Source organism: Acomys minous (genome assembly GCF_964271855.1).
Source record: "Acomys minous genome assembly, chromosome: 7".
Classification (NCBI taxonomy): Eukaryota; Metazoa; Chordata; class Mammalia; order Rodentia; family Muridae; genus Acomys; species Acomys minous.
This window is the reverse complement of record NC_140488.1, coordinates 117,928,700-117,947,936: the sequence shown is the minus strand read 5'-3', so window position 1 is coordinate 117,947,936 and position 19,237 is coordinate 117,928,700. Positions and strand designations below refer to the sequence as shown.

The following is a 19,237-nucleotide window of genomic DNA, read 5'->3' as shown; positions in this document are numbered from 1 at the left end:
TTAATAAATGGGTCCTCATAAAACAGAAAAGCTTCTGTAAGGCAAAGGACACTGTCAATAGGACAACATGACAGCCTTCAGATTGGGAGAAGATCTTCACCAACTCTACATCCAATAGACAGCTAATATTCAAAATATATAAAAAACTCAAAAAATAGACACCAGCAAACCAATTAATCTAATTAAGAATGGGGTACAAAGCTAAACAGGGAATTCTTTTTTCTTTTTTTTGTAGTTTATTTTTTTAAATAATGCATTCAGATTACATCCCAATTGTTATCCCCTCATTTGTATCTTCCCATTCCTCCCTCTTTCACCCTATTCCTGATGTGACTTGGTGAGCTGGGGGCCGGGGTCCCCTTTTCTGAGGTATAAGGGAGGGAGAAGCAGAGGAAGAAGGAAGGTGGGACTGGGAAGAGAGCAGAGAAGAGGATACGATCAGGATGTAAAGTGAGCGTATAAATTATTAATTACAAAAAGAAGGTCATAGTTCAGCCCAAAGTCTGTTCTGTGACCCTGACAGATCTCTAGTGGCTTGATTATAATAAATTTTTGTCACCAGCATTGACCTGGTGATGAGTAGAAAATGCTGATGATTCTACTTAAGTGTCTGCCCGGGTACTGGTTCGTGAACTGTTCCTTGTGCTTCCTGCATATCTTACCATATTCCCTTAGGGAAGTTTGCCAACATTTTTCAGTCTCTGCTGGCTCTGTTTATCTTTAGGGGTGACACAGTTCTGAGGGTGGTGAGGAGTTGGGCATGAGGTGAGGGTTCTGAGCAGGAAGAGACTTGGCATATACACCGATGTGTAATATTTCTAACAGCTTCGTTTCCTCCTGCAGATTTCTGTTTCTGAAAATACAATCTTCAGCCCAACTGGCAAAATAACAAACACAAGGAAAGCCAAAACAGTGAATTTCTGTTTAAAAAGAAAAGAAAACAGGGGGAGGGGGGATGTTGGTAGAGGTGGTGGTGCACACCTGAAATCCAAGCACTCATGAGGCAGAGGCGGGTGGATCTCTAAGTTTGAGGCCAGCCTGGTCTACAGCGTGAGTCCAGGACAGCCAAGATTACACAGAGAAACCCTGTCTCGAAAAACCAAAAAACAAAACAAAACAAAACAAAACAAAAAAACAAAAAAAAAAACCCAAAAAACAAAAAAACAAGCCTGGCGTAGTGGCGCATGCCGTTAATCCCAGCACTCGGGAGGCAGAGGCAGGCGGATCGCTGTGAGTTCTAAGCCAGCCTGGTCTACAAAGTGAGTCCAGGACAGCCAGGGCTACACAGAGAAACCATGTCTCAAAAAATGAAACAAACAAACAAAACCAAAATCATCACCATCACCACCAACAAAGAAATCATAGAAAGTGAGTTCTCTGTCCACGATAGGATTAAAAAACCTGAACTCAATGCCAGAGACCATAACAGTAAACTCTCTGAGCATTTCGAAATTAAGCAACGCACTCGAGGACTGGCAAGATGGCTGAGCTGTGCCTGCCAGCAAGCCTAATAACCCAAGTTTCGTGTTGGAAGGCAAGGACAAAGTTCTGACACGTGCCTTCTGTTCTCCTCAGGTGCACTGTGGCGTGTGTATGTGCACACTCACACTCAAGCAACAAATACGAGATACATGTTTTTAAAGGGCTGGAGAGCTGGCTCTGTGATTAAGAGCAGTGCCTGCTCTTCCAGAGGACTTGGATGCAACCCCTAACCCCCACACGTTGCTCACAGCCATTGGTAACTTGAACTGCAGGGAATGTGACATTTTTTTCTGGTCTCCACAGGCAGTAGGCACTTAAGTGGTTTATAAACATATATGCAAGAAAAAAACATAAAGTAAATATTAAAAACCTAAATAATTTGACAAAGAAAAAAGATCTAGGAAATTAAAAAGGTTTAGAAGTGAACAAAAACGAAGATGTAAGCTGAGCATGATGACAGGCCTTAGTCCCAGCTACTGAGGATACTGAAACAGGAGAAGTCCCTGAGCTATGATAATTAGGATATTTACTCTCTATTGCCAGCCTGACAGAACTTAGAATTAACCTAGGAAATGGGCCTCTGGAAGCCTGTATGAGGATGGTTCCCAATGAAGGGGGAAAGCCCACCAAGAATGTAGGTGGAACCATTCCATGGTCTGGAGTCCTAGACTGAACAAATAAGGACACATTGAGTAGAGCGTCGGAATTCTTCACCTCGGGTTCCAGACAGCAGATGCGCTCTCTGTGCCTCACAGATATGCGCTCTGTGTGCCTCACAGATGTGCTTCTCCAGCCCAGCTGAGCCCCATCGTGCCTGCCCCTCCTTGATGAACTGTACTTGCAAACTCTGAGCCAAAGCAAATGATAAGTTGTTGCTTGTAAGGTGTTTTGTCACATCAACAAAAAGCCAGCGGTGCAAGGAGCCAATTCTCTCGAGTTAGTTTACAACTTTTAAAGGAATTCCAGTTAACATTTGGAGCATGTTTTATTCGAGGGGATTTAAGAATTTATAAACGGACTGGTGTGCGTTGCATTTCAGTGCTGGAACATAAGTTTAAGGCCAATTCCCAGAATCCCAATAGGAGTGAAATCAAATCTTATTGAACGCCAACCTAACATTAACTAAAACAATTCTGAAGTTGGAAGCTAGTAGTAGGCACCCATGTCTATCACCCCAATACTCCAGAGGCTAAGGAAGAAGGCTTGTCATGAGTTCAAGCTAGCTTGGGTGACAGAGTGACATTCTATCTCAGAGAGTGTGGGGGGGGAGGGGGGGAACAAAACAAAACAAAACAAAACAAAATAAGCAAAACAGAATAAACTTGAAGAAGCCACACTATCCAGTTGTGTGTCCTGGGGACTGAAGCCAGAGCTTTATGCATGGTGGGCAAGCCTTTCACCACTGAGCTATATCCCCAGCCTGGTGCTGCTCAATTTTAAGGCAAATTTAAAGGGACAGAAAGCAGATGGGTGATTTCCTGAGGATGGGGGACAAGAATGCTGAAGGGCAGAAGAAAACGATAACCAGCTACCAAGAAGAGACTTGATACCCTATGAGCATATACAGGGGGAGGAGGTCCCTCCAGGAACAGTCATAGGGGAGGAGAGTAAGGGGAAAATGGGAGGGAGGGAGGAATGGGAGGATACAAGGGATGGGATAAGAATTGAGATGTAATATGAATAAATTGATAAAATAAAATAAAAAGAATTGAAAAAAAAGAAAATGATAACTATGGGACATAAGTAAACTTTTAGGGAAAGTGAACAAATTAATTATTTTGTCTATGTGGTTGATATGAATATATACATATTTATCACATATATGAATAGATGTCAATTTTACATATTTTAAATATTGTCAGGATAATCATGGCTCCAAAATATTGCTTTAAAAATTCTTTCCAAGCTAGGCATGATAGCACACGTCTGTAATCCTAGCACCTGGGAAACAGAGCCAGGAAGATTGGGAGTGCAAGGCCAGTGTCACCTACATAGCAAGTTTAAAATCAGCCTAAGTCACATGAGAGAGAGAGAGACTGTGTCTCAAAAGAGGAGGAGGATGAAGAGGAGAAGCTGGGGGAGGAGGGAGAAGAGGAAGAAGAGAAAGAAGAGAAAGCAGCAACAGCAACAAGTCAAATGCTCAGCCACCTGAGTTCAATCCCTTCAAGGAAATAACTGAGTCCCATAAGTTGCTCTCTGACCAAATTGCAAACACACACACACACACACACACACACAAATGTAAAGCAATGTAAAGAAAAGTCTTTGCAATTCACTTTAATGTCCAGTAGGTGGCAGTCAGAACCACAGATTGAGTCATGGTGTTACTTTGTAATATACCACACAGAAAGAGTCAGTTATAATCATTATAAAGCACCACCAAGTTTTTATGCACTGATTTTTGGAAGCCTTGGGCAGTGCAAGCATGGAATGCAGAAAAAGAATAGACACAGTCCCATTTCAGCCCCCAGAGCTCACTGATCATCATCAGGCAGACTGCCAGTTAAATTACCTTTTGCATTTCTACAGGATCTTTTTTTAGTAGAAGGCCTAGAGTGCGCTACCAAAACCACTTGTCATTCTTTCAGGAAAAAAAAAAATTCTACCTTTAAAAATTGTAAATAAAGGAATCCAGGGATGTAAGTTGCTGTCAGTATATGTTCTTAATTAATAGGCCACACCCTAGGTTTTATGCCCTAGCACCCAATCAAAACTGTAAATTAAAGCTTGACCATGCTATAATATCACTGTCTCATTTTAAAAACTAGATTAAAAGTTCATTGATTTTAGCCCCTTAATTCTCCAGTTGTCTTTAACGGTTTTTCTTCTGATAGCAAGGAAGAGCTGCAGTTCACCCTGCATAGGTATATGGAGCAATTCCTTTGACCCCAAGACCAGTTATCTGTTGAAAAAAGAAAAAAAAAGAGCAAAACCGATGAATTATAAATAGTCTTCAAAACCAATGTTACAAAGTCAGGCACGGTGGCTCATACTTGTCATCCCAGCACTTGGGAGGCTGAGGCAGGAGGCCTGCTGTGAGTGTAAGGCTAGTTTGGACTATATAGTGAGATCTTGCCACACCAAGACCACCAAGAAAATTATGATTCATAACAATATCATCAGCTACCTTTTTATTTTCTATCGTGAAGACAAATTAGCTGACTAGGGATTATGTACATGAGCAAGCATGAACATTAATATAAAACAATTGATTTCTATCATTTTTCTCACCTGCCAAGAAAGGTCTTTCTATGTTTCTACTTTTTTGGGGGAAAAAAAGTGCTGTGTTTTATAGCGCAACCTGGCTTTGAGCTCACCGACTTTATGTTCCAGCTCCCCAAGTGCTGAGATTAGAGGAGTCTACCATCACAGCCAGGGTTTCCACATTTCCATATTTTCTTTTTTTAAAGATTTTTTTATTATGTAAACAGTATGCATCAGATCACATTATAGATAGCTGTGAGCCACCATGTGGTTGCTGGGAATTGAACTCAGGACCTCTGGAAGAGCAGAGAGTACTCTTAACCGCTGAGCCATCTCTCCAGTCCTCCACGCGTATTTTCAAACTCAAAATATATATGATGGTTTTTTTTTTTTTAAATCAGTGTTTGGTCTGTCACAAAACATTGTTTAAAAACCTGTACATGTTTTTATGGCATCAAAAACAATCAGATGAAATTACAAATTCTACTGAAGCATGAAAATACTGTAAAATACTGAGAGTAGGCCAGACATCCCTCCTGAACTTAATGTGATTAGCTTAACACGCGAACTAGGATTAGGTTTGGGAAGTATGCAAAAGCACCCATCAATTATTTAATAGAATACCATCCACGACCCCCACAATCCCCCCATACACACACAAACAAAAAAAAAGGCCATATCACCTTGAAAATGCCACCGGCATCAGGCTGCCTCAAAAGGCCTTCGGCGTCCACCCCGTCCCTGGCACAGGTCACGTACATTTCTGAGTAATCCTTCCCTCCAAAGCAGCACGAAGTTGTTCTGTCAACGGGCAGCTTCACAGTTTGGAGCCTTTTCCCTAGGTCACCAAGTATTTTATTTGAAATTTAGTTCTAAAAAAAAATTGCAATGTACACAATGTTTCTTAACCTTTTATGAAAGGCGTGGAATCTAAGAGATGGTAGAGGTCAGAGGTCATCCCTTGGAAGGAGTTAATGTAGGCTTCACTCTGAAGTATGGCTTGGTATTCACTAGGTAGCCCAGGCTGCCTCACCATCTTCTTGTTTTAAGCCTCCTGACTCTTAGGCTTATAAGCTATCACATTACCCAGCTTTCATCCATGTATTTAACTTGCCGTCTCTGACAATTGAGTTTTGGCAGAGAAACTTGCATAGGAAAAGATGCTCTGACTATAAATTTGGGGTTGTGTCTTTTGCCTTTATTTCCAACATCATCCCATTAAGAGCACTAATATGGCTCTAAGCATATTAGGAATAATCTATAGCACTGGTGTTTTCTGGACTAGGAGAGATTTTCTATTTTGCCTCCAGCTTACCTGTCTCAGGATCTACTCGAATTACTCTTCCTCCATTGTAACAGGCCACCCAAAGCTTTCCCTCTGCATCAATGCACATTCCATCTGGGATTTGTTCATCTTTCTCCATCTTGTAAACAGCTCTGCGGTTGGCTGTGGTTGAAAGCAAAATCAAAACACAACAAAAAACAATAGGTCACACAATGCTGACAAGTAGACAGTGCACTCTCAAGCTGGTCACTTGTGTTTGTCTCGTGTCTGGCATGTGAACAAAGGATTTTTATCACATGATTTGGGATAGATTAACTTCCTTTTGTCTTTATAAGGATATATCTGTCTAGGATTTCAGAGGAAAATAAATGCTTTCTTTTCTTTTTTTCTTCTCTCTCTCTCTCTCTCTCTCTCTCTCTCTCTCTCTCTCTCTCTCTCTCAGTTCTGGATATAGAATTCAGAGCCTTATATATGCGAGATAACTGTTCTATCATTAAGCTGAATTATTTATTTAGAGACAAGGTCTCATACTATATCTAAGGCTGGCCTAGAATTCATTGAGTAGCCCAAGCTGCCTTCAGAGTCTTAAAGTAATCCTCCTGCCTCAGACTTTCAATTGCGAGGATTAGCCTTGAAGGATCAGCTACCATATCATTTTCAGACTACTTAATAAAGTGTCACTAGGGAGCTCTCTGAGGCCCACCTCAACTAAAGCTTTGCAAGCCCATCTCTGACATTCTTTAGTTTGTGGCTAGATCACTATCTTAGTTACCCAAATTCCTACGTTGACCAAGTCTAAGATCTGTAAGGCAGCTCTTAATGGTACCATATGAACAATGCATGCACAAAACCTGGGGAGACACCTATTCCTTCTCTTATGTGCTACAAAATCAAGAAAAGAAGTATTGAAAGAGTTGGCTTCTTAAAGGAAGGGCATTCTAAAACCCACACTCTGCTTAAAGAAGATTTACAGTACATAAACAATCACCATCGAAAAGTAGAAAAGGGCTGGAGTTACACCTCAGTGCACACACAAAGAAATGAGCGTGTTCCCCAGCACCTCAAAAAACAATTCATAAAAATAGCCAGCTACAAAATTCAGGTCATTCCAGCAATCAGATGGAGGTATAATGGGAAAATGTTAAAACCATGTGTAAGGAAATTGGGTAAGAATAGTCATTAAAAAAAGAGCACTACAGACTTCAAAGAAAAGCATCTGTACTGGAATATTTTGCCCTTGATTAAATCTACATAAAGTCTTGTGATTTTTTTTAAAGTCATTTTTATGATTGGTTTTGCTCTTCCTGTCTGGCACTTTTCATCAAACAGTTTCAAGGTCTCCCTTCTAAATTCTTTTAAATAATTTCTTTCCTCAAAGTTTCCAGAACATTGGTGGAACTGAACTAACCTGGAAACATTTTTCTCTCATTTTTCCATTTCAAAGGTGGTTCATTTGCCTCTGAATTCTTGCCTATGGTTAACTAGAGATCAAATAAGAATCAGGAACCAAAAATTTTCAGGCTTCCCTCTTTTTATCACGTTCTGCTGTATATTACGTGCCTCTTGGCACTGTCTTGATAGGGCAGGATTCATCCTCTGGGGAAGCCCTTTTTAGTGATGGGAAGAAAGATTAAAGGCCTATCTGCACTAGGCCAGCTACATCCCTAGTTCCAAATACCAGACTTCAGATGTGTTGAGGACCATAGTTTCACTGGCATCATAGCCAAGCCTGTGCCATCATCATTATATTGGAAAGTTCTCTACTGATTGTCAAATAAAGCCCTTCACATAGGCTGAGGAAAAGATCCCTCACTAGTCATGAGCATGCAAAAATATGAGTGGTGTTAGGAAAAATAATAAAGATGAACATACAAATCTCTCCTGTTTGCAGGTCATAGTCAAAGGCATCCACAGAGTAGGACAGGCTGTCAATGTAGTAGAAAATTTTATGGTCCAGGGACCAATCCAAACCGTTGGAGATGTCCACTTGGTCAAAGTATTTCTTCACATTGTGATCAGGAAAGAGGCAGTACAAGGACCCTTGGTGCCGCTCAAGAACTGCTGGGGCTATTTCCTCAGCCATAGTACCTTTGTAAAACAAAGAACATTAGCTCAGTCTTGTAGATTCCCACCCAGCACACACAGCCTCATCCTTCCCAATGAGGGATCACTTCAATATTTATGTCAAGAGAATTTTATACAATCTCAAATGTATACCATCTCGTTCATGTCTTTTAAAGATGGCAATCGTCTTTCTTATAATGCAAAAAAAAAAAAAAAAATTCTCCCAGAGGCTTCATGAGGCAGGAAGGCGCCATTTGAAACAAGTTGGTGACTTTGAGGCCCAGTTGGTCTACCCCCTCACCCACCTCCGTCTCTCTCCCTCTCCCCCCCCCTCTCTCTCTCTCACACACACACACACACACACACACACACACACACACACACACTTTAACAATTTAGAGACAGGTTTCAAGTAAGAAGGGGCAAACATGTACTAACCTCATTTTCTCCAACTGAGCACAAGTATAAAACCTGAACTAAGAACATAGTACAAGCCAAGTGTGGTGGACACCTCCCCTGTAATCCTATCAGTCTGGAGGCTGAAGGATGAAGATCAGGAGACTGTGAACAGCCCACAATATGGAAACAAATAATCCCTTAAGAGATATTTAGGAATTCCCAGGCTCATCCTCAGCCTGATCACACAGATCAGATTGTAATCAGCATGCCAAAGGGTTGGGGAATGGAGCGAACGGGTAGAACTTTTCTGCTCCAAATGAGCTGAGAGGCACACATGTGCGACAGATCCTCCTTGTCCCTAATGCAAACCAGCTTGGAATGACTGGCCTTGTTCAAAATGTATATGCTGCTTCCTCAAATAACTATAACATGTCCTAAATGATTTAAACAATGTTCAGAGTCTCATAACATAATATTCATAATGTCTAGGATATAACCTAAAATTATTTGGTGAAGGGCCGAGTGGTGATGGCACATGCCTTTAATTCCAGCACTTGGGAGGCAGAGGCAGGCGGATCACTGAGTTCGAGGCCAGCCTGGTCTACAAAGTGAATCCAGGACAGCCAAGGCTACACAGAGAAACTCTGTCTCAAAAAAACAAAAAAAAAATGTATTTGGTGATATAATTTGGTATTAAGTGTCTCCAAAAGTCCATGTGTTAGATAGAGGCTTGATACCCTAGGATGCTGCGGCTCTTTTGGGGGTGGAGCCTTCAGGTCACTGGAGGAATGTCCTTCAATGGGATTGTGGAACTCTGGCCAGTCTAGTCATCCTATGCTTGCTGGCTTACAAGGTATGCAGTTTGTTCTACCATACATTCTCAACATAAGGTGTTGCCTCACCAAAGGCCCAAAGCAATCGGATTATTTGATCACGAACCTGAATCTTTAAAAATATGTATCAAAATAACCTTTTTTTTTCTCTTCATAGGTTAACCGTCTCAGTTATTTCATTTATTGTGCTGGAAAGATGACGAATAAACTCAGCAACACAGAGAAGGGTGGATGATTCCATCAGTGTAGGAAATGAACAGATTCTGAAAATTATATGGCACAAATATTGGAAGGCTTTGGTAAAAAAAATTAATGAAAATCTTATAAAAACTATTTAAGTAGTCATGAAATGAAACTCGAAATAGAAAACATTACCAAAGTAGAAGAGGAGAAAAGAATGGTGCCTATAGCTATGGCAAGCAAAATGGCCAATACCTCATTGAATTCGTAGAAAACGAAAGAGTGCAGGGAGAAATTGGTTTGAAGATTATGTGGCTCAAAACGCCCCAGATTTTCAGTAGATTTAAGAAGCTGAGCAAAGGGGCTGAAGAGATGGCTCAGTGGTTAAGAGCACTGCCTGCTCTTCCAAAGGACCCGGGTTCAATTTCCAGCACCCGCATGGCAGCTCACAACTGTCTTTGACTCTAAGATCTGACACCCTCACACCCACACACATAAATTAAATAAAATATTTTTCAAAAAAAAAGAAGCTGAGCAAATCTAAAACACAGCAAATAGAAAGAAACCCACCCTTAACACGCTGAGCTCAAATTGCTGAAAACCAAAGTCAGATAAAGATGTTTGAAAACAATAAAGGAAAAAAGTTTACATTACGTATGGTAGGCAAAGAGGGGAGTTATAGATTGAACATGGCCAGATTACTAACAATAAATAGTAATTCTAAATGTGTATGTGTTTAATAGTAGAGCTTAAAATACACAAAGCAAACTCTGTCATAAGTGAAAAGAGGTAAAAAAAAATATTGAGTTATGTTGGAAACAATCCTTCTCTCAGTGGTAGACAGAAACAGACAGGATGCTGGCAAAGCAATAGAAGAACTGAAAGCTGAGTTACTGATGGTTCCAGAATACTTCACCCAACAATGGAGGGGTATGCATTCTTCTCAAGTGGTCCATTCACTCAAGTCATTATTCTTCAGTAGTCATGGAGATGGAAGTGGATGTCAAGTGACCTCAGAGGCCAAAGCAGACTCTGATTATAATGAAGAAACCAGAAAGCAACTATCTCATAATTCATTTGAAAGAAGAGGAAAATAGATTGCAAATAGGAGAAGCAAAGCTGAGTGGCAGCAAAGCTGACAGGTAGGTCCTCCTGAGGAGGACGGGTCACTCAGCGATTTCCTGCTATTTCCAAGATGGGTTTGCTTCATGAACATTCGTCTACACTAGCTACCTCACAGGAAGAGATGGAAGGACATGTGAAAGAGCTATCCTTTCTCTTTCTTCCTCCTTCTTAGGCTGTGCTGGGTAGCCTGGGCTGGCCCTGGACTTGCAACATTTCTGCCTCAGTGGAGAGCCATGATAACTGGTATATGGCATCAAGATCAGCTTCATAACTACTTATCTGGCAGAAATTATTGAAAAACGCACTATCAGTGGACTCTCACCTTTAATCTTTCAACCTGTACTTGGTGTTATCTGTAGTTGTACATAGTCCAACAAGATGCGGACCAATATATAACCAGTTTGATAGTGGATCACCATAGGAAGAGTGACATTAGCCAACAGCATGAAAAGGCAGTATAGGGAGGCAAAAATAGAGATCATGGCCAGGTGTGGTGCACATGCTTTGAATCCCAGCACTCAGAAAGCAGAGGCAGGTAGATCTCTGTATAAGTTCAAGGCCAGCCTGGTCTACAAAGTGAGTCCAGGACAGCCAAGGCTACACAGAGAAACCCTGTCTCAAAAAAAAAAACCAGAAAAAATAGAGATGGTGAATCAACTTTGGCTAATTTCCAGGATAGTTGTAATGGAAGGCAAATGAGAAATAAGGGTGAAATTTTAAATTATAGTTCTCTTAAAGTTATGTATAGTTAGATGTGGTGATGTATGTGTGTCTATAATCTTGACATTTGGGAGCTGGAAACAGGAGGATTCCAAGTTTGAGGTAAGCCTAGGCTGCAGAGCAAGTTTCAGGGCATCCGGGGCCCCATAGCGAAACTTTTTCTCAAAGCAACAAAACAAAACAAAACAGCAGTTACTATTCAGGAGAGGAATGCAACAGGACCTCAGCATCACCAATGAGGGGCAGAGGGACAGTGTGTACCTCCACACTGGATGCCCTGGGAAGGACAGGACATCACCTCCACAGTATTCCAGCCAGGAATGTCTAACATCGAGCTAATCACAAGGAAACATCAGACATCTACAAAATGAAGAATGTTCTATTATTAAAGAGGGTGGGTGGGACCATATTCTTGAAAAATGGCAACACCATAAAAGAGAGGGGGGGAGGGTCAAGGAAATGTTCCATATTAAGAGGATGAAGAGCGCAGTATGTGATCTTAACCTAGAAGGGAAAATTCCATAACCGACGTTATTTGGTCATTTGCCATAACATGAATATAGACTTATGGAATCAATGCTAAACTTCTGCAAGTTGCTTACTATATTGTGTTCATGTAAGAATATGCCATTTTTACCAGGCATGGTGGCATACACCTTTAATCCCAGAATTCAAAAGGCAGAGGCAGGTGGATTTCTGTGCGTTCAAGGCCAGCCTGGCCTTAGAGTCAGTTCTTGAGCAGCCAAGGTTCCATACAGAGACCCTGTTTCAGAAAAAAAGTCATTTTTTCTTAGGAAACACATGCATACACACACACACACACACACACACACACACACACACACACACGTGTGCGCGCATATACACACAAATGATTCTGGAGAGAAATAGGGTTAGCTAAAGTGTGTATTAAAATAAGAACAAAACGTTTACCAGTAACTCTAGGTTAGGGTATATAGACGATGTTCTTTATATAGTATTACTTTTTGTGGTAGAATAGTCATCTAGCATATTTAGGGTTTTGTTGTTGTTGTTGTTGTTGTTCTATCCCACAACAACAGAGGGGGGGATTAAAACATAGCAAATAGGAACAGAAGAAGGAAAGAAGGAAGGAAAGAAAGAAAGAAAGAAAAGTCATACCAGCAAAGTATCTCCCAGCAGGATCCACCTTCCCATCATTGAATCGATTGTTTTTCTTATCTTTATCCACCATGGCCAGGACAAACACTGATTGATCTTCCCAGTTCAAAGCACAGAACTTGGTTCCAATGGTGGCAACATAGCCTCCCAACTGTCGAAGTGCCACTGAACTGATGGGGGCATCTGCAGAGGTAAAGGCAATAGCTAGAAGGTAGGAAGCACTCTGGTGGTCCCACAGCACAGAGGTCACTGTGTCATGTACCATTTCTTAGGAAAGGGGCCTAGTGAGTTTTAATGATACCAAGAAGGTGTCTCATCATTTAGCTGAGGGTAGCCACTGCCTCAGGATTCTCTTGCCTCCGCTTTCTGAATGCTGCTATGTGGTGTGCACTGCCATGTCTAGTTAATACGATTTTCAAAAGGTCTTTATTTTTCAGTATATTTAATTATAAATTGTTTCTCATTTCTCAAATATTTTTTTGAAAGCATGCCTGGTCAAAATAATACAACTGTACACGAAATGAAATACAATCTTTATATCTCTTTATTGTTATATTGCTATATTTTTTATTTCAGTAGTTTAGTTTATCTGGTTTTAGTACTCTTTTATGTATTGAAAAAAAACTTTTTTTTAAGTGGAGAGAGATTACTTACCATGGTGAGTACCCACAGGAAATACATTTATCTGAATTTGTTTAGAAACATTTCCTAAGCACCTCATTAATGCTGAATGCTCTTAGCTCAAAGCCCTGCTCAGAAGTTGACTCAAGCCCTTGGGAGCCCTGGGAATTTGCAAGACCCTATAAGGAGGGTCATGCTTTTAACAAGGCTCCCAACTATTATGGCCTCAGATGTCTCCTGATAGCTCAGCTTCCTAACCTCCTGCTAACACACAAACCCTTTGCATGACTGGGAGGATTTGCAGATTAGGGGTAGGAATTTTGTGAATGCTGGGAATGAGGGACCAGGGAAGGCAGAGGCAGAAGCATTTTGCTTGGAGCTATACACACATAGATAAATTAGATGCTGCTCCCAGTAGCATTCGAGAAGTGGAAGCCAGAACCTCTGAGTTCCACATCAACTGTTGTAGGTACTTAGCAAGTCCTTGCCTTATAATGAAAACTAGGCCTGTGAGACAGCTCACCAGACAAAAGCTTGTGGCCACTAGGCCTGATGACCTGAGCTCAATCCCAAAAACTCATATAGTTGAAAGAAAAACTCCTAAAAGTTGTCCTCTGACTTCCACACAAGATAGAAGGAGTGAACTACTGCAAGTTGTCCTCTGACCTCAACATGTGTACCATGGCACCAGTGCTCCCCACACAGACAAAATCAATTTTAAAAAGAAAGCTACTTTTAGTCTGGGAATGGACTTTGTGGTATGCAAAGGCCCCTGCATTCAATCCCCAACACCAGGGGAAAACAAGCTCTAAGTTCTCAGTTGGATTCATGGGAAGATAGCAAAACCAGAAATTCCCGTAATCATAGAGAGCTCCTGGTATCTCTTCCCATGAATCCAATAACAAAAACAGAAACTGGTTTGTCTACTGATAGTCACACCCAGCCCACTGCCTTGAGCCATGAAAAGCCCTAGAAGCCCCTTATCTGAAACCACAAAGTTCTCTGGGGAGTCCCGTCAGGAATCCTACATTTGTGCAGTTGAACACAGTCCTGGTTGATGCTTTTGAAGCTTAAGAACTCTTCTTTTCACAAAGAAGTGAGTGATAGATACATCTTACATCTGTTGTTGGCCTTTTTTTTTTTTAATGTAGGGTTTGGCCTAACAAGGTTTTTGCTATGCGACTAATGGAGTCTTAGGCTATGGATGCTATGATCTGAAGGCAACCAGGAAAGACACTATAGTAGCTGAGCATCAACGCAATAACGGGGTGCAGGAGATATAGCACGAGCATGCCTGAGGCCCAGCATCACAGACTAAAACAAAGGAGAGTGGGGGGTGCTGTGCTCCATGCAAGAGGATGAGAAAAATATCAATGATCCATTTTTTCCAACTTGGGTTCCAGTGGGAACACATGAATCATAGACACAGAAAACCAGACAAGCAACTGGTTTCAAAGCATTTTCAGTTAGGCTTTAACAAGGACCCAGGGCAACAGCAAACAGGATGATGCCCCCCGCGTGTGCCCCCACCCCCACCCCGCCCAACACTCCACTGGGAAAAGATGGCTAACCGCAAGCAAAGGAGCTCAGCTTTCCTTCTTACCCACAGTCATTCGGTGCACTTGCTTGCTGACTGAATCCCATCGACAAATCTTCTTTGCTGGGATGTCTACAAACATCAGAGAGTTGGATGCTTCCTCCCAAATGGGAGACTCCCCCAACCTGCAGTGCTCCCGTAAAATACATTCAATCTTGATGGAAGACATGGTGGCAGGAAAAGCCTATTAACAGAGGACAAATGCAAGGCAATTACAGGAAGCAAATTCAGCACAGCACCCACTACAGATGGCAGACACACCCTGTTTTACGGCAATGTGCAGGTATTACAGTTTTTATAAGTTTCAGGTTAATGGCAATCCTGCATTGAGCAATTGTAGGTGCACCAGATTTCTAACAACTCAGACAGTACTTAGAATTTTGAGCAAAAAAGTTTTTTTGTTTTTGTTTTTAAAAGTTAAGGTATGAGCATATACAGGGGGAGGTAATCCCCCTCAGTCACAGTCATAGGGGAGGGGAGTAAGAGGAAAATAGGAGGGAGGGAGGAATGGGAGGATACAAGGGATGGGCTAACCATTGAGATGTAACAAGAATAAATAAATAAAATAAAATTTAAGGTATACACTGTAGCAGTTCTGTACACTGTAAATGTAACTTTTATATGCACCGGGAAGACAATGTTTTCTTATAAAATTCATTTTATCACAGCAATCTGGGATCAAATCTAAAATCTCCTTTGTGGTATGCCAGTGTTGGATCAGAATAGAAAGGTAGGTGTTTTTCTCAATCAAAGCAAAGTATACAGCACCTCAGGAGGTGGTGTGTAGGAAGAAGAAAAAAGAGCAGATAGGACATGACATGAGGCATCCTCAGCCAACTTACCAGTGAGGGTTTCTTTTCAAGCTATCTCCAAAATAGAAGAGAAAGAAAACACTCTGCCCTCCACACCTTGGCGGTAATGACTTTCATCTAGTCTGCAATGCCTTTTATGCCAGCACCCTGGCCTCCAAAGGGCGGGCAGCTCCCTCATTGGTGCCCCTCGGAATGTCTGCAGGTTACCTTTCTATGCTGTCAGCCCTCCCTCATCCATTGATTGCATTGATTTCCCCCCCCCCCTCCTTAGGAGGCAGCCAGTTTTAGAAATGTGTTTTATCAGCGATAATATAAATATACTGACTTAAGTTTACAGTCAGAAGCATGGTCTATGGCTGGGGTAGAAAAGTTTCCTAGTTGTGGGTAGGCCCCGGAGTTAATTGCCAGCACTGTCCTTACCCTCCCAAGCCTCCCAAACCCATGTTCATTTTCAATTCAGACTATGGCAGGTGTGAAGGATGTGTGGATGGATGGATGGATGGATGGATGGATGGATGGATGGATGGATGGATAGTGGCCATGCCGGGGGGTGGGGTAGGGGGGCTAGAACCAGGACCTTGCATACATTTTGCTGCAGACCTACACCTCCAACTCCACCTATGAGTGAATGAACTCACACCCTTCCCCCCCCCCCCCCACTTAGTTGTATCTTGCTTCCTTGCATGAGGCCAGTTTGGCAGGGAGCCTTGAACCCCACAGGCAAAGAACACTCTATGCTTGGACTTTAAGCCAAAGACTGTGACCAGTGAACTGGGAGAAAAAAAAAATTTTTTTAAAGGAAAAATTATCAGGGAAAAAAAAAAAAATCAGTCAAGAATTCCCCTAGAAGGAGCAAGAAACTTCGCTCTGCAAGTCTGCCCTAGCAGGTGTTAGTGTTGATGGATCACGTTCTCCCGGGAATCTTACCTGTTTCCAACTAAGCCATCCCACACGTGGGTGGGCAAAGGAATACAAGGAGGAGGGGCTGGGAAACAAGTTTTGCTTTAATGGTTCTTTCAATAAACGGCATGTTTTTTGGAAACACAGCTAAGGCCTGTCTCAAAGTATTAACTACCAGCACTGTAGCATTCGCCATGTCCACTGGCTGTTAAAAATTGGCCCAGGCTCCAAAGGGCTTTCATGCTATCAATCTTAGATAAGCTCTAAGAGCCGACTGGGGGCTTGTGCAATAGCATTATTTAAACCACAGTTTGTCCTGCAAGCAGTGTGTGTAGAAGAGGGAGGTGGGGGAGGAGGGGGCAGCGCTGCCAAACAACCCATTTCTGCCCCGGGGTTTCTGACTGCAAACTGGTGGCTTGGGCCGGAGTTGGGGGGAAGGGTGGTGCTAGAGGGCTGATGTCAGCAGTCCGAGCTGCACGTGGAATACCTGAGCCAAAGGGGATTCTTCGCTCAAGCTGGTAGCGCTGTTGCGGCTTCCGGGTGTAGGGGGCAGTGATTGCAATGGTAGAGCTGAATGCCACCGCTGAGCTTGCCTTACTCCTGACACCGGTCTCTGGGTTGAGTGACTTGGAGTGAGCAAATCTAGTTCCCCGGTCGCCTGAAAAAAAAAAATCTAGCTTCTTTGTCTTCCCCACCAAGGTTGTCCTGTCCTGGATATATTCCCAGAGCCAGCGACTGCGCAGGCGACTCAAAGGTCAGGCAGAGAACCTCGGGAAGGGTAAGAAACTCGTCAGGGACACAGAGGCTAGCCACAGATGGATAGCCACAGGCCTGGGAAATGGCAGAGACCAGCAACCCTGAAGGCTTACCCTTCTCTCTCTCTCATCTGTCCCACGCTGTGCTCCTCGTCTCCCGGAACTGGAAGTATCCAGCAGAATCTACCCCACCCCCCCCTGCCCCGCACCTCTCCCCGGAAGGCGTGAGAAGCGACAGGGGTACAGCAAACTTAAACTTTGGAGTTTGGACAGTTATCTAAAGTTAATCCTTTAGCTCAACAAACAGAAAGTTGTTAAAATGCCTAAGAGATTGGGACAGGGATCTGGTTAAACACAAATAGGTTAAAAAGGAAAAGAACAAAGCAGTTCAACAAAGCCTTCCTCCCCCTAGCTGGGAAGACCTTGGTGGCAGCAGGCCAACTCTTGCAAAATACTTTTGGAAGGGAAAGAAAAATGACTTTATTTGATTTAGTTAAAAAAAAATCACATGGAACGAATGATTCTAAACAACACATGCCAAGCATAGCTTGCTACACTTACTCCAAAACACCCCTGAATTTTACCTGGAGCTAGAGCTCAGTAGTATAGTGCCTGTCTGGTATGCCTGGAAGTTCAGAGGTACATTTTTTTTTTTTTTGTCATTTCTCTCTCCTTCGATTTTTGCAAGGCTGGGGTGAAACTCAGGGCCACTCACTTCCAGGTGTTCCACGACGTACCCATATTCCTAGCTCCTAAGAAATTGTTTCTTGACAGGCTCACTGTGTAGTCCATGCGGGCCTTGAATTCACAGTACTGCTTATGTCATCTTGAATTACTGACGTGCAAATTAAAACTTAGGCCCGTCTCTCTCGTTTTTTTGTTTTTTTGTTTTTTTGTTTTTGTTTTGTCTTTTGAGACAATCTCAGGCAGCCTGGGCTGGCTTTAAATTAATTATGCAGGTGAGAATAGCCTTGGATCCTCCTGCCTCTGGCCCAATTTTTCTTTCTCTTTAAAAAAATTGTTTATTTTTATGTGTGTGAGTATTTTGTTTGCATGTGTATGTGTCCTGCATGCAAAATTGCCCGGTGCCTGTGGAGGCTAGGAGAGGGTACTGGATCCCTTGGAACTGCAGTTACAGATGGTTGTGAGCCAAAACATGGGTGCTGGGAGTAGAGCCTATGTTCTCTGCAAGATTAGCAAGCGCTTTTACCTGCTGAGCAATTTCTTCAGCCCTACAAGTTTTTTTTCCCTTAAGAAGCAATTGGGGGAGCAATAGTAGTACATGCATATAATTCTAGCACTCCAGAGGTGGGAGCAGGAGGTCACTGAAAATTCAAGGATAACCTGGCTTCCATGAGGGATTCCAAGCTAGCCATGGAGCATAATGAGACCATCTCAAAAATTCAAAATTAAAATAGAGGACTGGAGAGATGGCTCAGAGGTTAACAGCACTGGCTGCTCTTCCAGAGGTCCTGAGTTCAATTCCCAGTTACCACATGGTGGCTCACAACCATCTATTATGAGATCTGGTGCCTTCTTCTGGTGTGCAGGGGTACATGCAAATACAACATTGTATACATAATAAATAAAATCTTAAAAAATAATAGAGCCTGGAGGGAGAGAATGTAGTTGGTCAAGTACTCACTGTGCAAACATGACGACCCAAATTGGGATTCCCAGCACCCAGGAAAAAGGTCTTGTGTGGCATATGTCCTCACGTCTATGACTCTGAATCAGAGAATGGAGGATCTCTGGCCAGATAGCCTAGCTAGATGAGCTCAAGGCGGAAGGCAAGAATGGACTCCCACAGTTTTCCTCTGGCTTCCACACACTGTGGCATAAGCACGATTTCCCTCCCTCTCCCATAAATAAATGTAGTTAAAAATAAAACATAGTGTTTCCCTTGAGAATATATATATAAGATTGCATATCCTGAATATACTGTCCCATTCCTTGACTGTTGGACTATAATAAAATCCCCTGGTACATTCAAAAGACCATCAGTGTGGCATTTGAACTTATAATTCACTAAGAACAAAAGGAAGAAAATGAGCAACCCAAAGCATAAGAAAACTCCAGACATGTTGGACACAATCAGAACAAAGTCACTTAAAAGTTTT

The 19,237-nt window shown here is 42.2% G+C and overlaps 1 protein-coding gene across 3 annotated transcripts; it reads right to left on the bottom strand.

Annotated features, from left to right (window-relative positions):
- Window positions 1–3,744: 3,744 nt before the first annotated feature.
- Window positions 3,745–17,298, bottom strand: RGN (regucalcin). 3 transcript variants are annotated; one of them, XM_084790035.1, is made up of 7 exons: window positions 17,232–17,298; window positions 14,657–14,834; window positions 12,433–12,615; window positions 7,844–8,059; window positions 6,002–6,133; window positions 5,370–5,524; window positions 3,745–4,384 (listed from the first exon to the last, which is right to left on the bottom strand). In XM_084790035.1, the coding sequence occupies exons 2-7, from the start codon at window positions 14,817–14,819 to the stop codon at window positions 4,334–4,336; spliced, it is 900 nt and encodes a 299-aa protein (XP_084646161.1). In that variant the 5' UTR covers window positions 14,820–14,834; window positions 17,232–17,298; the 3' UTR covers window positions 3,745–4,333. The 3 variants fall into 3 exon arrangements, with proteins under 3 accessions (XP_084646161.1, XP_084646160.1, XP_084646159.1); XM_084790034.1 differs by lacking the exon at window positions 17,232–17,298 and adding an exon at window positions 16,850–17,066; XM_084790033.1 differs by lacking the exon at window positions 17,232–17,298 and adding an exon at window positions 15,493–15,631.
- Between the last annotated feature and the right edge of the window lie 1,939 nt (window positions 17,299–19,237).

Coding starts and splice junctions, on each gene's coding strand:
- RGN (XM_084790035.1), bottom strand. CDS start 14,819: ATGTCTTCCATCAAGATTGAATGTATTTTACGGGAGCACTGCAGGTTG. Junction 5,525..6,001: donor TCGAGTAGATCCTGAGACAG/GTAAGCTGGAGG, acceptor TTGGTGACCTAG/GGAAAAGGCTCCAAACTGTG. Junction 4,385..5,369: donor ATGCCGGTGGCATTTTCAAG/GTGATATGGCCT, acceptor TTTTTTCAACAG/ATAACTGGTCTTGGGGTCAA.